General features: G+C 36.7%; 1 protein-coding gene across 13 annotated transcripts in view; it reads right to left on the reverse strand.

Moving 5' to 3' along the window:
* NRCAM (neuronal cell adhesion molecule) overlaps positions 1 to 26,366 on the reverse strand; it is a 305,233-nt gene that overhangs the window by 153,524 nt on the left and 125,343 nt on the right. For all 13 annotated transcript variants that reach the window (XM_087969234.1, XM_087969232.1, XM_087969230.1 and 10 more), the window contains exons 2-3: positions 11,359 to 11,445; positions 10,484 to 10,682 (exon numbers count right to left, since the gene is read on the reverse strand). In XM_087969234.1, coding sequence (XP_087825360.1) covers positions 10,484 to 10,571 — 88 coding nt within the window. In that variant the 5' untranslated portion in view covers positions 10,572 to 10,682; positions 11,359 to 11,445. The remainder of the gene's footprint in view (positions 1 to 10,483; positions 10,683 to 11,358; positions 11,446 to 26,366) is intronic.

Raw genomic sequence — 26,366 nt, forward strand, 5'->3', positions numbered from 1 at the left:
TGAGAGGAGTCCTTAACGATGCTGTGGGCTTTATGCAGACACTGTTTCCTCTGAATGTCCACAATGGCAGGAAGTGGGATCCCTATAATGTGTTGGTCGGTTTTCACCCCCCTCTGTAATGCCTTCTTTTCTTTAATGGTGCAATTTCCATACCAGACTGAGATACAGCTGGTTAGGATGCTCTCAACTACACAGCGGTAGAATTTGATCAGAATAGTTGGGGAAAGGTGGTTCTTCCTCAATAATCTCAGAAAGAAGAGATGCTGGTGAGCTTTCTTGATCAAGCTGGTGGTGTTGATCTGTCAGGACAGGTCCTCAGAGAGGTGGATCCCCAGGAACTTGAAACTGGTGACATGTTCTACTGTTCTCCCATTGATGTATATAGTATGTAAGCATTCTTCTTCCTGAAATCCACAATGAGCTCTTTGGTCTTGTTAGTGTTGAGTAATAAGTTATTGTCAACGCACCATGTAGCTAGGCTCTGCACCTCCTCCCTGTACTCTGTCATTGTTTTCGTTGATGAGTCCGATCACGGTGGTGTCATCTGCGAACTTGATAATGGTGTTAGAGCCATGCACAGGCCTGCAGTCATAGGTGATAAGAGAGAACAGGAAGGGACTCAGCACACAGCCCTGGGGAACGCCAGTACTTAGTGTGATGGTGGATGAAGTGGAGTTATTCAACTTGACATGTTATGGTCTGTTTGTCAAGAAGTCCAGTATCCAATTGCAGAGAGTAGTATTGATGCCAAGGTCACCAAGTTTAGTGATCAGCCTGGAGGGAATGACTGTATTGAATGCTGAACTGAAATTAACAAACAGCATTCTTGCATAGGTGTTCTTATTGTCCAGGTGTGTTAGAATGGTATGTATTGCTATGAAAACAGCATCCTCAATGCTCCTGTTCTTGCTATAGGCAAATTGGTAGGAGTCCAGTGTGATTGGGAGACAAGTTTTGAGGTGTGCCAGGATTAACCGCTCAAAACACTTGTAAGTGTAAGATTGTGAGTGTAAGTGCTATAGGGCGGTAGTCGTTCAGACACTCTGGCTTGGAGTGTTTAGGCACTGGCACAATGGAGGTGGTCTTGAAGCAAGTTGGTACAGATGCTTGGGAAAGAGACAGATTAAAGATGTCAGTCAAAACCACAGACAGCTGTCCAGCACAGGCCCTAAGTACATGTCCTGGAATGCCATCGGGGCCCGCAACTTTGCATGTGTTAATCTGGCTCAGAACAGCGCAGACTTCAGTGATTGAAAGTGTGAGGGGCTGTAAGTTTACAGTGGGTCTGGTCTTGGTGGCTGTTTCCTGGTTGTCTCGTTCAAAATGAGCATAAAAGACATTTAGCTCATCGAGAAACGAGACATTAGCGAATGAGGGAGTAAAGTGAGCAAGCTTGTAGTCAGTGATGTTCTGGATGCCCTGCCACATATGCCGGGGATTGGAGTTAGCGAAGTGATCCTCAATACTTAGTTTGCAGCTACGCATCACTTTCTTGATGCCCCTTCTCAAATTAGTCCTGGATGCACTATAGGCCTGTCTGCCACCAGAACTGAAGGCAGCATCTCGGGGCCTGAGCAGGAGACAGACCTCCCTATTCATCCATGGCTTCTGATTGGGGTATATGATAATCTGTTTTTCAGTTGTGACACTGTTAATCATGGAGTTAATATGATCCAAGCCAGAAGGGGTATATTTATCAATGTCTATGTGAGAATCAGAAGTAGCTTGGGAAGCAAACATACTCCAGTCTGTATGCTGAAATCGGTCCTGCAGTATATAGTCCGATTCTTCCGGCCAGACTTTAATTGTGGTCACAGAGGGTTTCACATGTTTAATGAATGATGTGTATTTAGGGAGTAAAAACAATGGGAGATGATCAGACTGTCCCAGGTGGGGGAGGGAGAAGTGTCTGTATGCATCTTCAACATTAGTGTAGACATGATCCAGTGTTTTATTCCCCCTTGAATGACATGAGATATTCTGAAGAAATTTAGGGAGTACTGTTCTCAAGTTAGAGTGGTTAAAATCACCCCCAACAATGAAAGCTGCCTCAGGATGCAATGCTAATTGTTTACTAATGGCTGCATGTAGTTCTTTCATTGCTAGCTTAGCATTAGTGTCTGGTGGGATGTATGCAGCAGTTATTATCAAAGAAGTGAACTCCCTCGGTAGATAAAAAGGTCTACACTTGATCATGAGGAATTCCACGTTACCAGAGCAGTGTTTCTCAATGAGAGCAGAGTTTGTGCACCAGGTTTTATTCACATAAATGCATAAACCCCCACCTCTGGTCTTACCGGAGCCTTCTACTGTTCTATCCAACCGTAGAGGGTAGCGACCGGCTAGTTCAATAGCGCTATCGGGAATGCCACTGTTCAGCCATGCTTCCGTGAAGATTATGATGTTGCAGTCCATTAATCCTTTGTTGGTGGCAATACGAAGTCGAAGTTTGTCCATCTTATTTGCCAGAGACCATACATTAGCAAGAAAAATGCTGAGTAAAGAGCCAATGTGGCTTTAGCCTTAGCTTAGCTCTCAAACCTCTGTGCTTCTCTCATCTTCATTTATGGTCTCGATGCCGCCTGAGAGCACTTCCACCTGGCCGGGAAGAGTGCGTGTCTTGGAGATGTCTTAGAAATCTCAGCAGGGATGAGACAATTGTCTAAAATGCCGCTGTTATGGTGGTTAGATCCGATTTCCAAAAGTTCCTGTCAGCTGTATGGAGTTAGAGCCAACTGTTTTGTATAAACAGAATGGCTACGAACAAAAAAATAACTAATAATTTGCAGATTCTGGGTAGACACAGAGCCTCGCGTTGTGCACACGCCGCCATCTTGCAAAACAAGCTTCATCACACCAATGCAGCTGGCATCCTGCCATGAGCGGCTGTGCCAATGTATCCAAACTCGCAGTGCTGCCACCACTCACACGCGCAACAGCACAGCAATCCTTGCAGGGTCCTGCTCAAAGAGGTTGCACCGATGTGATGAACCTCACAGCAATGCCGCTGCTTGCATTCACAATGCTACAAGCCTTGCAGGGTCATGGGATATGCTGAAGGCTTGGACTGGAGCTGTTTTTGCAAAAAGCAGGAAAATGGGGAATGAGAGGGAGCTTGAGAAATGGATGACAGGCAGGAAAATTCCCTTCCCCATTTTCCTGCCATTCATGAGAAAGGCTCCATTCCAAGCCTTCAGCCTATCCAAGGACCCTGCAAGGCTTGCTGTAGTGTTGTGTGTGCGAGCAGTGGCATAGCAATACTTGCAGGGTCCTGCTCGAAGAGGCTGCGCCAATGTGACGAACCTCACGGCAATGTTGCCGCTCGCATGCACAGCGCTACAAGCCTTGCAGGGTCCTGGGATATGTTGAAGGCTCGGAGTAAAGCTGTTTTTGCGAAAAGCAGGAAAATGGATGACAGGCAGGAAAATTTCCCCATTTTCCTTTTTTTTGAATTTTTATTTTTATGACAAACAAAACAACAAATAAAACCTTCTTTCAATTATACAGTATGTCGGTTTGGTACATATGTCGAGTGCTCAATATTTATAAACCTTACCTCTTAAATTTACATTCATATTATATTCTAAACATTCTATATCATATTGTATCATTATTATACTATCATTAAAGTTTTAATTTCAATTCCAGGCTATTTTTAAAAGCAAATCTCAACTCTTACAAATTATATTCATAATATAATTTATTCAATAATAATCAATTATAATATATTATTACTATTACAATCAACTTCAATTTCTTACTCTTCTATCTAGCCATTCATAAAATAAATCCCAAATCTTATAATATTCCTTTTCTTCTTGCTCTCTAATTGCTAATGTTAATCTACTCATTTCTGCACATTCCATTATTTTCTTAATCATTTCCTCCTCCATTGGAATTTTCTCATTTTTCCAATTTTGAGCAAATACAATTCTAGCTGCTGTTATTATATTGATAATCAGATGTTATTTCTTTACTATAACCTTCAGGCAAAATTCCCAATAAAAATATATCTGGTTTTAAATCTATATGTTGTTTCATCATTTTTTTCCACCCATGTGTGTCCAGTATCTTTTAGCTTCTGCACATGTCCACCAAATATGGTAATATGATCCAGGTATCTGATGATATTTCAAACATTTCACTGATTTATCCTTGAATATCTTTGCTAATTTTGCCAGGGGTAGGTGCCACCTATAAAATATCTTATACAAATTCTCTTTATAGGCTGTTGACATTGTTAATTTGTGGTTTCTAGACCATAATTACTGCCATTTATCCAAATCTATCCCATATCCAAAAATTTTCCACCAAGCAATCATCGTTTCTTTGACTTGTTCTTCTAATTTCACTCCAAATAAATAGTTTTTTTAATCATCTTCTCTTCAGTACCTGTTAAGATTTTATCTAATTCATTCAATTCTTTATAAAACCCACCTATCTTACTATCTTTTTCATATCTAGAATGTATTTGCATATATGAATACCAATTCATGTTCATCCCTTGTTCATCTAATTCTTGCTTTGTTTTTGGTTTTTTTGAAAATTTTATTTGGGTTTTCACAAAAACAAAATACAAATAAAACATCTTTTTTGAAAATAGCATGGTCCCAGGTTATCACTTCTTCATACAGACACAAAACTCAATTTCATGCTCATTTTTATATTCTATTCCATATCTTATTACCATTTTATATTTTCTACATAGTTTTTCCCCTCTTTTAATTTTCTCAATTTTGTTTTAATTATCTCATCTCAATTCAAATCATTATATTTATATTTTTGTTTGTCCTGTTTCAATTTCACATTATCTTTTCTTATTAAGCAAATTTTTCCCTGTAGTTACCAATTAGAGTATGACACCTTTATATCTTTTAATTTTATCCATTCAAACTCTTATTTAAGCTTCAATGTATACCTTTAAGATTATAGCATTCAATATAATACATAACTTCAAATCGAGTTCTGCTTGGTACATTCTTAAAATAGAGACTATATTCTTAAAAAGATATATATATATATATATATATATATATATATATATATATATATATATATATATATAGATATATATATATATGTAAATAAAACACACATTCCATTCCATTCCAATTCAATTCTATCATTAATATGCATTAAAATCTTAACATCTTTAACATTTCTTTTCAATTAAATATCATACTTCCTTGGGAACACTTATAAACTTTCCATAGTTAATTCTTTTTTCCCCATATTTCTCACTTATATTTTTATAAATCATTAGTAATAATTAAAAATGTTCCCTTTTAATTCTCTCAATCATTTTAATTCATTTATTTATTAACAAACATCCCACTACATTACAGTAAATATTTTATCCATCATCATATTTTCTAAAATTATTTTTATTTGTAATACAACAATGCTATCTTATGTACCTTTGTAGAATCCCTTTTGCAATTAAATTTTCACCCATTATCTCTAAACAAGCTTATGGTTACAATCCATATATCTTTTCTCTGTTTCTCCATTTCTTGTTTCTGTTTTTTACAACTTCTTTTCCTTGCCTTCTTCCCGCTCTTCTTCTCCCTCCCCTTTTTACCCCCTCGTCTCTCTACTTCTAACTCTCTCATCTGCAATCCCCTCTTCTGTTGCTTTCTAATATTATACTTATCTTTCAAATTGTTCTTCTTTTTGGTTGTTTTTTCTAGTCTTAAACCTTTCACTCTCTTTCCCCCCTTTTCTTTTTTCCCCCCACTTAAAATTATTTGATCATTAAAGATGGCTTCTTCTTTGTCCCAATCTTCTTGTTCTGCAAGCGTTTCTTGTTGCTTCTCATAGTTCCAGATCTCCATTTCTAAGAATTGAAACACGAAGCCAAAAGAACTTCTCCTTCTTGTGCATCTTCTTTCCATTTTTTAAGTTCCGTTTTCAGTTCTTCTAAGAGTGATACCATTTTAAAAACTTTTAAACAACCACCCGGTTAATTTTAGTCATCTAGATGCAAAAACCAAAAATCACCAAGTAATCCAAATAATCCAAGGCTGTTTCTACTTGCTTCTTTTTTCCACTTTCACTTCCTGGGAAGAAGGAAAGTTACAATGGCTCTATTATTTTGTTACCAAGTTTCCATTAAAATGTTATCTTTGAGGAATCTTGTTAAAATTTCACTGTAAGTTCCTTTTAATTACAGTTCCATTCCTTAATTCCAGGCAGTCTCCTCCATTTTTCCAGATTCTGCCTTTTTATTCTTTTTTTTTCTCCTTTCCTGCTTTTAAAAACTTTTAAATGTCCAGAAATCTTTATTATCCTTTTGACTTTTATTTTCAGCTTAGATGCCTATTAATGTCAAAGTGGATTTTTTTCAATTTCTTGCTTAAGTCTCTTAGCAATCAGTATCAGGAAGGGAAGAAAAAAAACTAATGCTTTCCCTTCTCTCTCTCCTTCGCAGCTTCAAAATCTTCTTTGGGAACAATGTTGTTAAGTTTAAATTCTGGGGTACCTTATTTGTTGCTTTTGCTGTTTGACCTGGTCAACCAAAATTTTCTCTTCTTATCTTCCTCCTGCACATTCTTTTCCGGTCGAGTTCTTCTTTGTGGTGGCCATTTCTGACCACCGCTACAACCGCCTTCAGGAAAGGGAGTAATGGCCAGCTGGGGAGGAGAGATGTGGCTCTCCTCAACCCTGCTGACAGTCTCCCCCCTCTTCACCACCTCTACGGGCTGGCTCAGCCCCAAAACCAACCAGCGGCGAGCACGGATCGAAGCCTCGGAGAGACAAAGTTTAGGTCTATCGCTGAAGAAGCTCAAACCGGAAGTCACTAATTCTTGCTTTGTTTTGAATTCACCCTTTTCATTTAAAATATCACTGTATCTAATAATATGTTCCATCTTAAAAAAAAAATGGATATGCAAATGCCCTCATTGTCGATAAGACTGTTATTTTCAAATAATGTTGTTCCCTTATTTTCTCCCATGTTGATAATAAAGCATCTCGAATATAGTGTCTCCAGAAATATCCATGCACCTAACTTTCCTTACACCATAAAAATGCATGCCACCCCAACTGCAGATCATGACCTTCCAATATCAACAGTTTAGTATTTCTCAAGACAATCCATTCTTTCATCCACATCAATATTACTGCCTGATAATATAATTCCCAATTGGGTAGTCCAAAGCCTCCTCTCATTCTAGTATCCTGTAACAGTTTTAATTTGATTCTTGTCTTTTTCCTCTGCCATATATATTTCAGCATCATTTTATTTAAATCCTCAAAGTATTCTTTCCCTAATTTTATTGGAATCATCTGGAGCAAATATAATATTCTTGGGTAATATATTAATTTTAATTGTCAATATTCTCCCTGTTAAATTGTAAGTTTTTCCATTTTTCCAAGTCTGTCACAATCTGTTGTTTTAGTCTGTAGTAATTATCCTCCTTGAGTGTTCCACATCTTGCTGTCAATCGTATCCCCAAGTATTTAACTTTTTTGTGATCTGGATATTTAATCTGTCCATTAACACTTTTCTTTGTTTTTCTGTTATGTTCTTTACTAAAATCTGAGTTTTTTTCTTTGTTTATTTTCAGTCCTGCAACCTCCCCATATTCTTCTACCGTGTTTCTCCAACAATACGGCCTCCACCAATAGGAAGACCCAGCATGTTTTCTAGGCATAAAATCAAATTAAGCCCCTCCCCCCAAATTTAGGCCTAGTTTAAAACATGCAAAATAGGGGGAAGGGTGGGGGGACTTGCCATTTGGATTGCCGTTGGAGCTGCCACCGCCGTTTGGAGTGCCGTTGGAGCTGCTGCCGCCGTTTGGAGCTGCCTCTGCCGTTTGGAGTGCCATTGGAGCTGCTGCCGCCGTTTGGAGCTGCCTCTGCCGTTTGGAGCTGCCTCTGCCGTTTAGAGCCGCCGCCGCCGTTTGAAGCTGCCGCTCCGCGTTTGGAGCACTGCCGCTGTTTGGAGCACCACCGCCACTCCAAACACGGCGGCAGCTCCAAACACGGAAGCGGCAGCTCCAAACGTGACGGCGGCACTCCAAACGGCAGCGGCAACTCCAAACGGCGGCGGCGGTTCCGTTCCGTGTTTGGAGCTGCCTCTGCCGTTTGGAGCCGCCGCCGTTTGGAGTGCCGCCGTCACGCTTGGGCTGCCGCTTCGCGTTTGGAGCTGCCGCTGTGTTTGGAGTGGCGGTGGTGCTCCAAACAGCGGCAGTGCTCCAAACGCGAAGCGGCAGCTACAAACGGCAGCGGCGGCTCCAAACAGCAGAGGCAGCTCCAAACGGCAGAGGCAGCTCCAAACGGTGGCAGCAGCTCCAACGGCACTCCAAACGGCAGCGGAATGGGCAGAAGGGAAAGCAACAGCGGCAGGTGCCAAAGGTCTTGGGTCTGCAGCAAAGGTGTTTGGTGGGAGTAGGGAGCTCTCTGCGCTTCACCATGATCGCCCGTTAGGAGCGGCTGGTGGCGAGGCTGCACTGCGGGCGCTCTAGATGAGGATGAAAGGGGGAAATTAAGTTACCCCGAAAAGACGGCCTAGCTGTTTTTTCGGGGCTCAAAAAAAAAATAAGGCCCGGCCTTATTATGTGAGAAACACGGTATATTTTCTATCAACTTAGGACCTGTTTCCAATGGTTCTTCTAATATGAACACCAGATCATCTGCAAATGCCTGTAATTTATACTTTCAAAGTCAATACAAATAGCAATGGTGACAGAGGGCATCCTTGCCTAGTTCCTTTTTTCATATTGATATTATCTGTCAAGTCTCCATTTATCATTACTTTTGCTGATTGTTTGTAATATGCCTCAATTGTTTTAATAAATCTTTCTCCAAAGCCCATCTCTTCCATTTGCAGCAACATAAATTGCCAATTTACATTATCAAAAGCTTTCTGTGCATCTAAAAAAACCAAGGCCATTTGCTTCTCTGGGTGTGTTTCATAGTATTCCAATGTATCCAATATTATCCTCATATTGTCTTTTATTTGTCTCTTAGGCAAAAATCAATTTTGATCTGTATGTATAAAGTGGTTCAAATATCTTTTAAGTCTTTCTGCCATTATTGAGACAAAAAGCCTCCATTCCGAATGCTGAAGTTTCAGAATGGAGGCTTTTTGGCGAACGGGAGGAAAATGGGGAGGGGGAATTTTTCTGCCTGCCATTCTTCCCTAAGTCTGTGCTAAGCTTGAGGAATAGCTCCTTTTGGCCACTACAGAAGTGGCCTGGTGGAGAGGCAAGGCATGTGGGGCATTCTTTCAGCTGTGATAGAAGCAGCCCAGTGGCTAGGCTAGGCACATGGGGGGAAAATTAAAACACCCCTCGAAAAGACAGCCTAGCCTTTTTTTAGGGGTCTAGAAAATAAGGCCCTGTCTTATTTTCTGAAAAACACGGTACATATTATCTTGGCTGATATGGAAATAGAATGAATGGATGGCGTAACCTGTCCACTGAAAACAAAAAGCAATCAATATACAGAACTAAATGAAAGAATAAGTAACAGAGATAGAATGTCCTGTTGTTAATTGTGCCATTTCATTACCATCTGTTTGAATACAGGAATTCCACGTTAATATTTTAGTGAGAACCATTAGTTCATTTGCACTGGAAATTATCACATGGGGTTGAAAAATAAATTCTTGCTAAGTTGATAAGAATATAAACAGCCAAAACTGTATGTTTTACCACTCTCTTCTGATAGCCTTTTTAATAGAAAAATGGATTCTAAATACTCTCAACAGTGGGTTATAAGTACTACAGATAATTATATGAACTGCATGTAAAACCAGAGATTTTAATGGCTCTATGTCTGCTCTTGCAGTTGGTGTGTATTGTTGATTATTTTTAGAATATAGCCTTTATTCTTATCTCAGTAATTATTGCCTTTCAAATATTTTCAATTGTACTCTGTTAAATATACTTGTTTTCATTGCTAAGTCACTAAATAGGTTATGAGTGTTAAGGTAATCAGAATGCTAATGGTTTATCAGGCATGATATTCCCCTCTGAAAAAAAAATCGGGGCCGGCCCAAAGAGACCCCCCACCGCGCGCCAAGAAATCGCCCGCCCGCCCACCGCTCGCGCCGCTCGCACCGCCCGCCCACCGCCCGCCCACCGCTCACACCGCCCGCCACTCGCACCACCCGCCGCTCGCACCGCCCGCCCACCCGCCGCTCGCACCGCCCGGGCGATTCCCAAAAAAATAGGAATTCCGATTTTAATCGGAAAAATATCATGTTTGTTTATTTTGGATATATTCTACATGCTGAAATAGCAAATGTATAACAAGATAATTATTAATGGAACATTTGGGGTGAAAAGCAAAAACAAACTTTTATAATGAACAAGAATTTCTACGGGGAATGAAAAAGTGTGTTTGAGTATGTACACACACGTATTCTCTGCAATGCTATTTTGTTATATAGATTTGTTCTAGGTGATCAAGATATTTGTTTATAACAATTGTTCAATCAATATCTTTCCATAGATTGCGAATTGTTAGTACTTACAATCAAGAGGTACATCCAATGCAGCAATAATTTGGCATAAAAAAATAACCAAATGTATTCTTTTTTCAGAGATGCTGGGAATATCCATTCTTATTCAAAGATAGACCATGAAACTTGCTCTAGAATTATTACAAGCTCAACTTTCTGTTCTTTAAGATTTCTGGAATGTTTTTATTTATTTTGTATAAAGTTGTGCAGCCTAGAAAAGAAACAATGCCAAACAGAAAAAGAGAAGTAAATGCTGTAATTATCTTGAATTACTAATTAATATGATTCTATACTACGGCTGTTTCATCTGGCATAAAAATCAGCAAATATCAACATATGGGATATAACATGTAAAATGCAGGGACTCCAAATACAATTCTAATACTGTAATTTATCTTTTTACACAAAAGAGGTATCAAAATTTGAATGCAGAAATTTTGATGGCAAATTTGAAATATATGAAGTCATTCTTTGATATAATAAAACAGCAAGGAACCTTCTCAAAATTAACTTAACTTTCCTTCTTATGTAGCTGGTGCTATGTTTGTAGTTCAGAAACAGAATACACATTCCCATGTCTTAGAGAGAACACTGCATGAAGTATGGCTATGTTCAGGGAGTTAGTCTCCAGCTCTTTTCTAATTGGAGACAGAAATTTTGAGTCCTCTTCAAAAAGAAGACAAAATATTTAGGAACTATTTCTGAGTATGAAATTGAATTTTGTATATGTTTTACTCTGTGTCATTATTTTAGGCATCAACATATCATATTTACTCAGAGGATCAGTTTATAAATAATTCACACACACACACACACACATACACACATACACACATACACACATACACACACACACACACACAAACTATGTAACTATGCCTACTTACAGGAATGAAGTTTATTTCACAGGGTCCACAAGCATATCTTTTATTTTCTAAGAATATTCTGTTCCTTTATTTTCACACTTTTCGTTCCTTTAAAAAATATTATTCAGAAAGGGAAATAAAAAGATAAAATGATATAACTGTAATATAATACAGAAGAAAAGAACAAAGACATTCTCCAAACAATAAGCCATAGATCAGAATACTGGATTAATATGTAAAAGGTTCTCATTTTTAAACATCATGTTATACATATTGTTCAGCCTCTGCATTAACAAGCTTAAACATTGTTTCTCTTCCAAAATCATATTATATTTTATGTGATTTATGAACACCACATTATATCCTTCTTACTATTAATATTCCTACCTACATTAAGCAAACTATGGTGGCCATAGCCTGGCCATAGCCCTGCAAAATAACTGGGTCTTCACATTTTCTGCTTTTCCAGAAAGTTGTTACATTCATATAATTAAAATTGGGGGAGGAAAGAAAAAGATGTACTTCCATAAGCTGGACAGAAAGCAGAATCTACATACAATCAAGTATATAACATGCTTTTAAGAAAAATCGTATTTTTTAAAACAGATCCTCTATCTGCCAGGCAACATTTCAATCCAATACAAATTTGATTTTTCTTCTTATTTTCCTCAATTGTGTCTGATCCTCAGATATTGCCTGGAGAAATTTGTAAGACTGAGAGAAAGTGACTGGCCCAAGGTCACCCAGGTAGTTTCATGCCTCAGGTGGGACTAGAACTCAAGATCTTCTGATTTCTAACTTGATACTTTAACCACTACACAAATTGGCTGTTTGAAAATGTATAGTACCAATAATATTTCTGAACAGCCACATATTTCCTCAGTAACATCAGTTTTCAGTTTTGGATACATAAAATCTTTATTCAAGCTGAGTCTAGAACAAGAATTTGATAGGAAATCAGTGTATTTAATTCAAAAAGCAGAACTCAATAAAGGCTTCTTCTTCTTTTTGAATAAACTTTATTAAGTTTTACAATTAAAACACACAAACAACGCTCAAACAAATTGGGAAGGAAAGAAGAACAAAAAGGGAAAAGGGGTAAACAATTAAAAACAATTACATCATCAACAATTTGTGGTTCCTTATTTATCTCATTATTTTGTGCCATATTTGCAATTAATGTAGTGCGAATATCTAATTACTACTATTAACACTCCTCATTCACAATTTTTTATTATAATTATTATTAATTATTATTAATTATTATTAATTATTATTAATTATTATTAATTATTATTATTAATTATTAATTATTATTATTATTATTATTATTTATTATTATTATTATTATTATTATTATTATTATTATTATTATTATTATTATTATTATTATTATTATTCGGTCTATCTTTTATCAATCCACTCATACCAATAGCTCCAACTCATATAGTACTCTGATACTTCTTTATTTTTTAGTGCCAGAGTTAATTTATCCATTTCTGCACAGCTTGATATTTTCTGAATAACCATTCCCTCAGGTGGAGTATAGGGTTGTTTCCAGCATTGTGCGAAAGCCAATCTAGCTGCCGTCAATATATGTAATATTATATATTTAACTTTTTTGGGGAATTGTCTGTTGAGAATCCCTAATAGGAAGAATTCTGGTTTGAGTTCAATCTGCTCAGACGTACAGACGTAATTTCCTCCAACCATTTCTTTATTCTCAGCCAATATCTCTGGGTTTCTGTACAAGACCACCACATGTGGTAGAATGTTCCTTCTTTCTTTTTACACTTCCAGCATTTAGGGCTCATGTTGGGAAACATTTTTGCTAATCTCGAAGGGGGTAGATGCCATCTATAGAACATTTTATAAGTGTTTTCTTTATATGATGCCAATTTTGTAATTTTATTGTTTCTATTCCAGATCTTCTCCCATTCTGTTAGAATAATGCTACAGCCTATATTCCTACTCCAAGCTACCATATTACCTTTAACTATTTCTTCCTCTAATTCTATCTCTAATAGTTGTAAAATTTTGTTATAATTTTTTTATCTGGGCCTAATATAATTTTATCTAATTGTTGTGGTTTATTATAGATTCCAGTCTTTCGTGTCCTGTCTGTATCTATTCTGGACTTGGAGATATGCCCATTGGTCAATTTGTAACCCTTCTTCCTGGAGGTCTTGCCATAATTTCAAATTTCCTTGTATATCCAATAGATCTTTATACTTTAACATCTTATTAATGTCCAAATTATTTGGGTGAATCATCGCCTCCATTGTTGAAAGCCAGATTGTGACCTTTAAATAATATTTTTTCTTATTTTGTTCCAATTGGCCAATAGAGAATCTCTAATTAAGTGTCTATGAAAATATTTTTGTTTGGTTTTCCCCATATCCCAAAGGAAGGCATGCCACCCCCTCTGTAAATCATGATCATCTAAAGTTAGTATTCTTTTATTAGATAGATTCACCCAATCTTTCAACCATACTAAGGAAGCTGCACAATGATATAACTCCCAATTTGGGAGGGCCATACCTCCCCTGCTCTTCATATCTTGCATTGCTTTTAAGTTTATTCTCAGTTTTTTCCCTTGCCAAATAAATTTTGCAATTATCCTATTAAGTTCCGTAAAATAGTTTTTGTGTATTTTAATTGATATTGCCTGAAATAAATAGGTGAATTTAGGGAGAATGGACATTTTAATAGTGGCAATCCTCCCTAATAGAGAAAGTGCAGTTTAACCCATGTCCCTAGATCTTTCTTTACCTGTTGTAATAATTTGTCATAGTTATTTTCCATTAATGTCTTACATTGTGCCGTCAACCATATTCCTAAGTATTTGATTTTCTTTACCACTTGTAATCCCATCGTCTCTTCTAGTTCTGATTTCTGTTTTTCTGTTAAGTTTTTAGTTATTAATTTCGTTTTCTTTCTATTAATTTTAAGTCCTGCAACTATTCCAAATTGTTCTAACTCATTCATCAGTTTCTGTCCCTTTTCTGTTGGGTCCAATAAAGGCTTCTTCTAATAGACAATTATAAAATCACCACTATAAATGTACTCGAAGGAGATTAATATTTTAAAAAATGTTTGGAATTTCAGGCATATTTGAAAGTAGAAGAAAAGTAGAAATTAAATTGTAAAAAAAGAAGTTGTTCAAAAATAGGAAAATAAGGCACATTTATGAAGTAATTATTAGGAAAGGAAAAGCATGGATATCATTGGGATCCTGAGATCAGAGATTTCCTGAGACAGGAATAATGAGTTGATATCTTTAGATGTCACTGAATGCTGAGTAGAGACGTGAGGACTATCATGTTTAGTCTATAAAAGGCTGGGTAGTGCAGCCTTTCTTGCAAGGGATATAACAGCTATGAAGAGCAAAGGCAATCTAATCTACAGGTAGTCCTCAACTTACAACAGTTCACTTAGAGACCATTCAAAGTTACAACAGCACTGAAAAAAACTTATAACCATTTTTCACACTTATGACTGTTGCAGCATCCCCATGGTCATGTGATGTACATTTGGATGCCTGACAACTGACTCACATTTATGATGGTTGCAGTGTCCCAGAGTCATGCGATCACCTTTTGCAACCTTTTGACAAGCAAAGTCAATGGGGAAACCAGATTCACTTAACAACTGTGTTACTAATTTAATAACTACAATGATTCACTTAACAAATGTGGCAAGAAAAGTCATAAAATGGGGCAAAACTCACGTAACAAATTTCTCACTTAGCAACATAAAATTTTGGACTCAATTGTGGTCATAAGTTGAGGACTACCTGTACTGGGGCTGACATTGCCCTTTCCAGTATAAACCATTCTACTGTAAGAATAAGTTGTTTTACTTTCAGTTTTTATTTACTAAATAAAGAAAATTATAATTACACATTATTTTTCTGTAAAGACCACTAAACAATACATACCACAATATGCAAAACAATTGCATACAATATGCATAACTTGAAAAATTGACAAAATATACAAGGCATCAACTAATTTATACAATTTTATTTATTATTGGTCTATCATATTTTTATGCTGCTGCAGTGAAAGACACCATTCATGGCAGCACATTAAATAGATAGTCATTTTCAACTAGCTCTTTGGTGTTACTGAAAAACTGTATAGGCAGGGGTGGGATTCTACCGGTTCTGACCGGTTCTATAGAACCCCTTGTTAACTTTCTAAGCAGTGCAGAGAACCGGTAGTTAGAAGAAATCTCCTTTTGTTTTTTTCCACCCTTATTACATTCTTAGCAGACAGCCTAGACTTATTGTCTCCGACTTATTGTCTCTTTTTTTCTTAAAGGGGAAGGGTTGTTTGAAGCTTTTTACACTGCTGTTGGGAGGAAATACTCCCTTTGAAATACTTCTTGGCTAGCTAAAAAGATTGACATTCAAACGTTAGTTTACATACCCTTTCAGAGTTTTGGTCTAAAACTGGTTTTTGGTGAAGTTTAATTCTGTTCTTTTTTTTAGTATTTATTTGATTTGTCAATCACTTACAAGATACAGGTATAAGAATAAATATAGTTTTGAATACATGAGATAGATACTTATATAAGAAAAATTAAAAAACAATAGGACCGGGACAGTAGGCACGATTGGTGCGCTTATGCACGCCCCCTACAGGCCTCTTAGGAAGGGGGTGAAGTCAATAGTAGAAAGTTTAAGGTTAAAGTTTTTGGGGTTTGGGGAAGAAACCACAGAGTCAGGTAGAGTATTCCAAACATTGACCACTCTGTTGCTGAAGTCGTATTTTCTGCAGTCAAGTTTGGTGCGGTTAACCTTGAGTTTGTATCTATTGTGTGCTCTTGTATTGTTATGATTGAAGCTATTCATTTGCAGGTAGGACATTACAATGTATGATTTTATATACTATATTTAGATCAGACCAGAGGCGGCATAGTTCTAGGTTTTCTAGGTCTAGAGTTTCAAGTCTGGTGGCATAAGGTATTCTGCAATGAGTAGAGGAGCGGAGAACTCTTCTTGTGAAATATTTCTGGACTTTTTCAATTGTGTTAATATCAGATACATGATATGGGTTCCAGACTGATGAGCTGTATTCAAGTATAGGTCTAGCAAATGTTTTGTATCTCTGGTTAGTAGTGTGATATTACCAGAGAAGAAGCTACATAGGATTAGATAACAACTCTTAATGCCTTTTTGGCTATGTAGTTACAGTGGGCTCTTGGTGACGTTTAATCCTGTGTTTATTGATGGAATAATTTTCCCTATTCAGCTTTGTTTGGAAGGAAAAAGATTAATCTCTGTTCCTGAAAATAAACTGGTTTGAGAAATCTGGCTAGTTCCTGAGTCTATTTGTTCTGGTAATTGGTTTAACAAGCAACAGTTATTGTTGTGATTTAATTATTTGTATTGTGTTTGAATTTTTTCCTGCCTCGTGGGTTTTTTTCTATCTGGGGAGGGGGTCTTCCTTCACTGCTTTAGTGGTATCTGGCACTATCCTTTTGGGGTGTACTTCCAAGAGGCAGAAAGCAAGCTGATTTTTTTACTGCCTTTCTATGGGGCATGTGACCTTTCCTTAAATCTGGATGATTTCCTTAGGATATCTTGTGAGGTGAGTGAGACCAGCTGGTATCTTTAAGTGCAAATGGATCTAAGGATTGCTTCTCCTGGGTGTGCTCTTTCTGGAAAGCTTAAATGACCTCTCTGCTAAAGGGTTTCACTTTATGAGCAAGCGTTGGCTGCTGATAGTTATCATTGCATTTTAACTATTTTAATTCCTCAAAGTGCTCTGGCACCCTGCCTGATTTGAAACTCTGGCTTGCAGGTATTTTTAATCTAATGATTAAAAGCAAAGAAGCTTTTTGTATTTTTGTACAGGTAATCCTTGGCTTACAACAGTTAATTTAGTTCAAAGTTACAATGGCACTGAAAAAAGTGACTTATGACCATTTTTCACACTTACAACCGTTGCAGCATCCCCACTGTCATGAGAGGCCAGGTCAGGAGAAGTGTCCCTTGACATGAGTGATGTCGAGTTGGCCACGCCCACCCAGTCACATGACCACCAAGCCACACCCACCAATATGCCCACAGAACCGGTTGTTAAAAAATGTGAATCCCACCCCTGAGTATAGGATTACTTTTTTGCGTATGCATCTAGGAAAGAATTAATTTTGGTATAAAAAGTTCATTTAATGTCAGGATTACAAAGTGAGACTATATGTATGTTCCAGGATTTACAGAGACTTTTTAGCATGTTCTCTCTCTGAAAACTATTCTGGTTTCTCTGTGGGAATGTTACAGACAAATAGTCTTTTTCCTTCCCGATTATAAAATAACATAAATGTTATACTTTGTTAGATATTATTTATTGCTGTTTTCTAGACAGTTGAATATATGATACTTACCCAAGTTAAAAAAAAGTTTAAGATATACCGCATCTTGTATTGCCAAGATAAAATGTGAATAAGAGACAATGAAATACCTTGAAATCCTACTTAGTATTAACATACAGTTTCTTAATTCCTATCAATGGAATGGGTCTTTTCATGCATTTAGTTCATTAAGCTTTTGTGTACTTTGCCTTTAAATTGTACATTTATTTTAAATATTTGTTTTGACAGAAGATACATATTAAGTATTTACTCATCTAAGTCCATACATAATGCTTTGTATTATAATGAGTGTTCTAACAGGTAACTTAATGTTACTGTTGCATGATACTATGCTGAAAATGTTTCCTAAATGCAAAATATTAAAAAGTTGAATATCAAATAATTCATCCCAAAATTGTGAAAACTACACAAATGGTCATCATTTTGGAAACAACCCGATATCATTATTTGAGTACTTATTTTGTCACCTTGGCATTATCCATTATTTCAGCAGGCTTTAAAAACTGCTGCTAGTCAACATTCTCATAGAACACCAAAGCTCTTCAATGTTATTAAACCACATACAATGCAAACACAAAACAAAACCCTGAGCTAGTAAAAAGGTCACTAATGTCAGATGAAATTGCCAAGTCAAGTAGACATGAATTTGCTTAGTTTTAGACATTCTGTAATGGTATACATATTCTGGTAAATATCGTTTGTTAGCTAAAGTGTGTGTGTGTGTGCACACGCACACACACACATTAATGCTAAGCCAAAGAAGAACATGGAACAATTTAACAAGAGTTCAATTCTTTATTTCCTTACATACAGTAGACAGAATATTGCCAGATTAAACTCTTACTACAGATTAAACTCTAACCTACAGATGTACCCTTGGAAATTCTAAGGAGTGACTATCTTCACTTTCTTTCTCTGTCTTCTATCCAGGTCTGGTTGTGCTACCTCTGGAGGCAATTTAAAATTTAAACCTACAAACTACAGTAATATACACTAATCTCCAAAATAAAAGCAAGGAAACACAACATTATAGAATGCTTTATGTAGATGCTAGCATTTCGACAAGCAGTTTGGGGCAAATGCAAACAAACTTTATCTTTGCAAAGTACTGTACTTACAAACACAATAGTTTGCAAGGTATAGTACTTAAAAAGCAGAGCAGTTCCCAAAGTGCTTACAAACAAACAATATAGTACTACAGAATAACGAAAAAGGATATTTTAAAATACTTACAGAAGCAATTCTAGCACTCAATTCTGGCACTAGTCCTCAAGCAGAGGTGGTATTCAGCAGGTTCTGACCAGTTCTTGAGAACCAGTAGTGGAAATTTTGAGTAGTTCGGAGAACCAGCAAATACCACCTCTGACTGGAGATTTTACAGTATCCTTCCCCTGCCATGCCCACCAAGCCACGCCCACAGAACCAGTAGTAAAAAATGTTGAATCCCACCACTGTCCTCAAGCCCAGTGCAGCACCCCAAAAACCAAAAACAAACTCAATGCCACGCCGGCTGCAAAAATCACTGGATCTTGTTTGGCCAGGTGACCAGGGACAAAAAAAACACTGCCAGCTTCAGGAAATTTATTTATTTTATTTATTTATTTTTATTTATTTATTTGATTTGCCAATTGTTTACAAGATAATAAGTATAAATGTATACATAGTTGTGAATACATGAAATGGTTACATATAGAAAAAAAAGATAGAAACAATAGACAGGGCCGGTAAGCACTTGGTCCAGTCAAAAACCCAAATGGCAAGGCAAGTCACATTAAACCTGGAAGCCACTGTGACTGAATTCAAGTCACATGGCTACAGAGGCCTTTTTTTTTTTTCCAGTATATGTTTTATTTTTATTCATAAACATTTTGAATACAGTGTAGTGTCAGGGAATATCATTAACTAAAAAGCGAAGGAAAAAACAAACATATCAACATATATATACTAGTAACCATAATGATAGTGTAACGAAGTAATTTTAACGAAATTTCTTTGTAATAGCTTATTTATAGTTCTGTTGGTTATATCAACATGTTTATAATTATCAACCCTCTGTATTTGATTCTTACATGACAATAATCTTTCTTCACCTAATTTCTACTTTTTATCTCTAACCACTTGTAAAATCTGTTCCATGTTAAGTAATATTTTGTGTCTTTTTTATCCTTTATTTTTAATGTCAATCTGTCCATCTCTGCAGAGTCTGGTATTTTACAAATTCTATCCTCATCTGATGGGGTGTTCTCATTTTTCCAATATTGTGCAAATACAATCCTTGCAGCTGTCAATACATGCAAAATTAGATATACAATCCCTTTATCATATCCTTCTGGCATTATACCCAACAAAAATATTTCTGGTTTCAAGTCTGTGTGTTGCTTAATCATCTTTTCCAACTGTAGGAAGTTATCACCTACCTCTCTCCTAGAAAAATGAAATATCTTAGAAAATATTTAAAAGGCAGAATATTTCCCCTAAAGAGTAGAAACTCAGAAGCAGAAACTTAGCCCCCAGCTTTGCTAATGAGCCATTACTCTGGCCTAGGCCAGCCTATTTTACATAACAAAGATCTCCAGGTAGAGCTATAATAGGAATTGCCCAAAGCCCTTTCATTACATCATCATCCAGCAAGGCTCAACCAAACCTGGGACTCAGGACAGTCTATAGAGTTGCCCCTGCATAGCCCCATGTGAGTTGACAACCAATCAGAATACAAGCTGAAATTCAAATCCCAACAGAGGGTATAAAACCCAGACACTTTCAGCATCTCAGCCCTTCCTTCTTTCTTCACCCAAGGCATGTGATCCTGTCCACCATTAAACCATCTTTCCAAGCAGTCACCATTATTTCCAGTGCCTTTCTTCCCCACTTGGAACTGAAGCCAGAAGGATAATTCTTCCAACACAACCATGTGTGTTTTTTCATCGAATATTTTCTTGCTTTCATACAAGTCCACCACATATGATAAGTACCCGGAGTTTGATTACACTTCTAAAATTTGGCGGACATCAACATTTTTGCCAATCTTGCTGGTGGCAAATGCCACCTATAAAACATTTTATAAAGATTTTGTCAAAGTATATTCATGAACTGGAATAGAGCTTGGTAACAAGGTCAGCCAATGAATAGGCATAGCAACTAAGTCAGCCAATGAGGACTGTTTTGGAAACTGAAACTAGAATTAGCCTAGGCTGGAAACTGAAACTAAAAGTAGCCTAGGCGCGGCTCTATATTAAACTCTGCAACTCTGCTGCTATGTTAAATTCTGCAGCTCTGAAGCTATGCTGAGCTCTGAGTCTATTGAAAATGAAACTGCTTCTCTCCTCTGCTGTGTATAATGCTTGCCTGCTGAACTAAAGTGAAACTGATGTCTGTTTCTGTGTGCTACTGAAGTTACTTGCAACATGTTTCTGTATGAGTTTGCTCCACATTGGAGAAATCTACAACTGGTTTCTAAAATCTACCTATTATGTTTATAAAGACATTAAATGAAGCATCAGACATCTGTGTTTATTTTTCTGGCACTGAATTAACACTGCAAAACGCTGAATAGATTTTCCTTATATGCAGTAGCCATTGTCAGTTTATTTATTTTATTTTATTATTTTATTATTTATTTATTTGTCAAAAGCTTACAATATAACAGAACAAGAATAAACATAAGTTTAAATACAAGAAATAGGAACTAATAATTGAGGACAATAGGACAGGGATGGTAGGCATGATTGTGCACTTATGCACACCCCTTACAGACCTCTTAGGAATGGGGTGAGGTCAATAGAGGTTAGTTTGAAGGTAAAGGAGTGGGGGTTTGAGCAGGTGACAACAGAATCAGGTAGTGAGTTCCAGACACTGACCACTCTGTTGCTGAAATAATACTTTCTGCAATCGAGTTTGGAGTGGTTTACATTTAGTTTATATCTGTTGTGTGCTCTTGTGTTGTTGTTAAAGCTGAAATATTCATTAATTGGTAAGACATTGTAACATATGATTTTATGCTTAAGTCTAATCTTAGTCGGCATAGTTCAAGGTTGTCTAAGCCTAGAATCTCAAGTCTGGTGCTGTAGGGTATTCAGTTGTGAACAGAGGAATGTAGTACTCTTCTGGTAAAATACTTCTGGACTCACTCAATTGTATTTATGTCTGATATACAGTGCAGATTCCAGACAGCAGAGCTTCATTGCTATAGTCTTTCCCATTAGGACCTTTTAGAGGTGGGATGGTTTTTGAGTCTTTAAGTTTCGTGTTTTCAAAGTTATAGAAGGCATGGGTGGATTTTGTGCATAGAAGATTTTCCTCTTGCTTGCAGTGGTAATAGGTGCATTCTGTCTTTATCTGTCCTTTGGCTACTGTCTATTGAATCAGTTGAGACAAGCTTATTATTGTCTTTCATCCAGACAGTCACTCTTCCTTGTAATTCTGACTATTTGGGAAATTCATTCATTTATTAATATTGAGACAAATAAGCAGCTAGCTAAGTTCATGCTTCGGAGTCATTTTGGGGGAGCTTTCCTGCTGGTAATCTCTGCCCTCTGGTTAAAATTCAGAATGGCATGGTGCATGTGATCCCAAAGCTTCTAATTCTCTTAATATTAATCCTTATACCAGCTAGGAGTTTTGAAGCATTGCCAATTCAAACTGCCAATATTAATGTTCCAAAAAAATGCTTAAAAGAATTGAGTAATTTGAGTAACTTGATTCCTGTTCCTATATGCTTAATTCATAAAATTAAAGTACCTTAGTTTTTGCTCATGTCAGAATAGCAACGTAATATTTTAAAGCTTTTCCCTATCTAACTTCTACTATATATAATCAACTTCCCACTGAACTATATTTGGAGTCTGAGATTTAAAAAGACCCTTAAATGCTTCACTTTTCAGGATCTTTAATAAAGTTGGAAGAACTTCCCAATGTCAGTAGTCAATATTTGTTATAACTATTGTAAAACTGGAATTAGATAATGTTTTAAATTTATTTTACTGTTACACTATTGCTACTGGTTAATACTATGTTGTGATTTTTATTCTTTTCTTTGTTCTGTGCTTATCTATAAGCAAGTGCCAAATAAAATTACTGAAGTACAGGTAGCCCTTGATGTACGACTGGTTGCTTAGCAATGGTTCAAAGTTAGGATGGACCCCGGAAATGAAACTTACTAGCTGAATTCTAAATTCTGGGTCCCTTACAGCCAGATAACTGAATTTTGGGTACTCAGCAACAAGCTCACATTTATTACTATTTGCAGTGCCCTGAGTCACATGACCACAATTTACAATAAACTTGTGTGACCCCCTCACCATAAAATAACTTTAAGTGGCTTAATAATGATGTTAACACAAAAATGAAAAATACTGAAACAAAAGGTAACACAAGTACAAAAAATGGAAGCTCATCCCATTAAAGTATTGGGGTTAATTTAACCATGTTTTAGCCAAGGAAGATGATGGCACTATGTGGAGTTATTATTGGCAGAATGTATTGTGATCTAAATCAGCAATCATAGGTTACCACAAACTTGTCTCAAAAGAAGATAGATGAAAATTATCCAAAGGAAGCATCCCACAAGTCACACTACACTTAGGCCCTATGCTGAGCCAACAACAGGCCGCATCTTCTCTTCCTGGGCACAGAAAAGCATGGCTCAAAACAGAGACTTTCTTCACTTCACTCAGCCCTCAATAACTTTGTCATATGAAGATAAAATGTCAGGAGAAAATGCAGGACTGCTTGGTTGTTTTGTTGGACAGTACAATGTGGCAGGTTTAATCAAGAAACAAGTCTAATTAGCACAAGCTATACTTGGGGAGAAGCCACAAGCTTCTCATATTTAGGAAGCAATTTGGGTACGGTAAAATTCCTGGAGTAACACTGGTCAGTGAGGGTGCATCTTGCTTCCCAATTTGCCTAATTCCTTGCTTCAAAATGTTCCTGGAACTGACCTTGGTTTGCTTCTAAATTTCTCATTCGTTTGTTCTTTTCAATGCTGTTTTTCAGTGAGTACCTTGACTTCGGACCAAACTTATGCTATGATGTAGCTTGATAGATTTGATGTGACAATAACACAATAATAAGCTACTTTTTTTTAAAAGCCAAAGGAAAAGGTATAAGAAGCAAAGCGGAATATCAAGCTCAATATGTATCAGCAATTCCATGTAAGAAAATAGGACTAAGAATACAAACCATCTCCATTTTCAATTTCAAAGTGAGCCTGCATTTATAATCCAAGGGACGCTGAATAGGGTAAAAAAAAAAGTTGGGAGACCAAGAATGAAGATTGATACCAATACTACTACAGACATCATATGCTTCTGATTAATTAGCATGATAGGTAAGTAATTAACATGATGTGTTTCGATTTTCATATTTTAAAACTTAATATTGGAGCAGATCTATTGTACCTAGTGTTAAGGGTGGCTTAGAATCAATGGCCATTAGCAATAACAGATTCCTTTATCTGCTCTGACTATGCAATCCAGACTACTTTAAATAGAGAGGATGCCACATTCTTTTGAAGTGCAGTAACATTAGTTACATATTTTAAAAAATGGCCCAGAATAGAAGCCAAAGACTTTGAAGAGCTTGGCTTCAGAACTGAGTAAGAGAAGCAATGATGTATTACTGTGAAGTGCCTGCTCGCAAAGTGAACCTCAAGCTTGCAGGTACTAATGGCATGTAATTCTGACAAGAAATGTCAAGGCATAACCTGAAGGCCCTTGCTTGAACAAAAGCGACACAGAGTGTTCCTCTGTTGTAGGGAGACTATTCACACAATCATTTTTGAAAGAGTGATCTTGAAGCCATAGGCTTAAAAGAATTCTTCAACAATAACCACAAAAAGATTCAAATTGCCACAGCGGCAGTAAAAGAAATCAAGGTATTTCATGCTGTTCTCAGTGTGGGAATGTGAAGTAGAGAGTGTGTCCCACTAGAAACTAATCTTTTGAATATTTAGGAATAACATTTTTGTGGGGCAGATTTAAATGTTTGATGCACGTAAACATAAAGAACAATGAATTTTTTTAACTAACTTAATTTTACAGCACTGCATAAATAAAGATATAACATAAAAATACAACATTTGAAAACAACTCAGCTGAGCTGGTAATTCATATCCAAACATATTTATTAGATTATAAAGTATTATAAAATGCAAAATACAAAAGTAAATACAAGAGCAGTGAAAGGGAAGGGGAATGTGAGAGAAGTGAGGCAAGGTAGGGAGAAGAAAAAAAGAAGCATTAACTTCCAACTCTCTGTTGCAGTAAAACAGGGCATTAATATCAAATCACAGCTTTTTGTTTTTCCATAATAATAAGTCATTTCTATAAAGATCTATCAATCTAATCTGTAAAACCCAAAGTCAAAATTACATTTTTTCCACATCAAGCATGAAATTCAGAGGCAGTTTCCACGTGGAAACAAAAGTACTTGTGTTTTTTTCTTTAAGCAGAGTATTTCAGCCAACTCCATCAACTTCTGCATCCATTCTTCCATGGTAAATATCGTAAGTTTCTTTACATTTTTAACTGAGCTGGTAATTCATGTGAGGAGGATAATATCACAAATCAATATTAAAGACTTTTCTTACCACTTCAGCTCTCTAAGAAGTAACATACCTATCTGAACTATATTGACAAAGCAAATGGTTCCTTTCCAACTCAAGAGCCAATCTTCTAGTTATCACATGTGATGAAAAGGTAGTGTAATTTGCCTTGCAATGTATAAAATCTTAAACTCACTGGTTATTTTTATAATGAATAAAATAACTTTCTTTTCCTTCTAAAACTGTTATTAGTCTCTTATAAATTCTTGTTTATGAAACAAGAAGTAATAAGAAACTCAGATACCTTGTCCAAGTTTACTATATATCAAAAAATGAAAGTATAGATCTATCCAGATATTTGGCCTTGCTTTATAAATTGTACACATGGTGTGTGGGTGTGGGTGTGTGCAAAAGAGAGAGAGAGAACATTTACAGATCAGAATTCCCTTCTACACATAAGTACACAAGAAGAATCTTCGTTCACAAATACAGAATGTGTGGGAGACTATCTCACAACCATCTTCAAATATTCCTTGAACATTTGGAGGAGATATTCGAATCTCCTGTAACTTCTGTTTGTTTTAATAGCTATGAGGGCCATTAAGGTAATATGGTGCTGGAGAAGATTCCTGCGAGTCCCTTGGACTGCAAGGAAATCAAAGCGGTCAGTCCTAGAGGAGATCAACCCTGACTGCACTTTAGAAGGCCAGATCCTGAAGATGAAACTCAAATACTTTGGCCACCTAATGAAAAGGAAGGACTTACTGGAGAAGAGCCTAATGCTGGGAACGATTGAGGGCAAAAGAAGAATGGGATAGCATAGAATGAGGTGGCTGGATGAAGTCATTGAAGCAGTTGGCATGAGCTTAAATGGACTCCAGGGGATGGTAGAGGACAGAAAGGCCTGGAGAAACATTGTCCATGGGGTTGCGGTGGGTCGGATACGACTTCATGACTAACAACAACAACAGCAAAGGTAATATGCTCTTGGGGCACTTCTACTTTGTATGAATGTTCATGTCATATCTCTTACAATGTAGTCACAAACCAAAGAGCAATATGAGGAAATCAGTATTCATGTTCCTCCTAATACGAAAGTGCAAAT

The sequence above is a fragment of the Notechis scutatus genome, chromosome 6 (assembly GCF_049901735.1).
Source record: "Notechis scutatus isolate UNSWTSFEM ecotype Mainland chromosome 6, rNotScu1.2, whole genome shotgun sequence".
Taxonomy (NCBI): Eukaryota; Metazoa; Chordata; class Lepidosauria; order Squamata; family Elapidae; genus Notechis; species Notechis scutatus.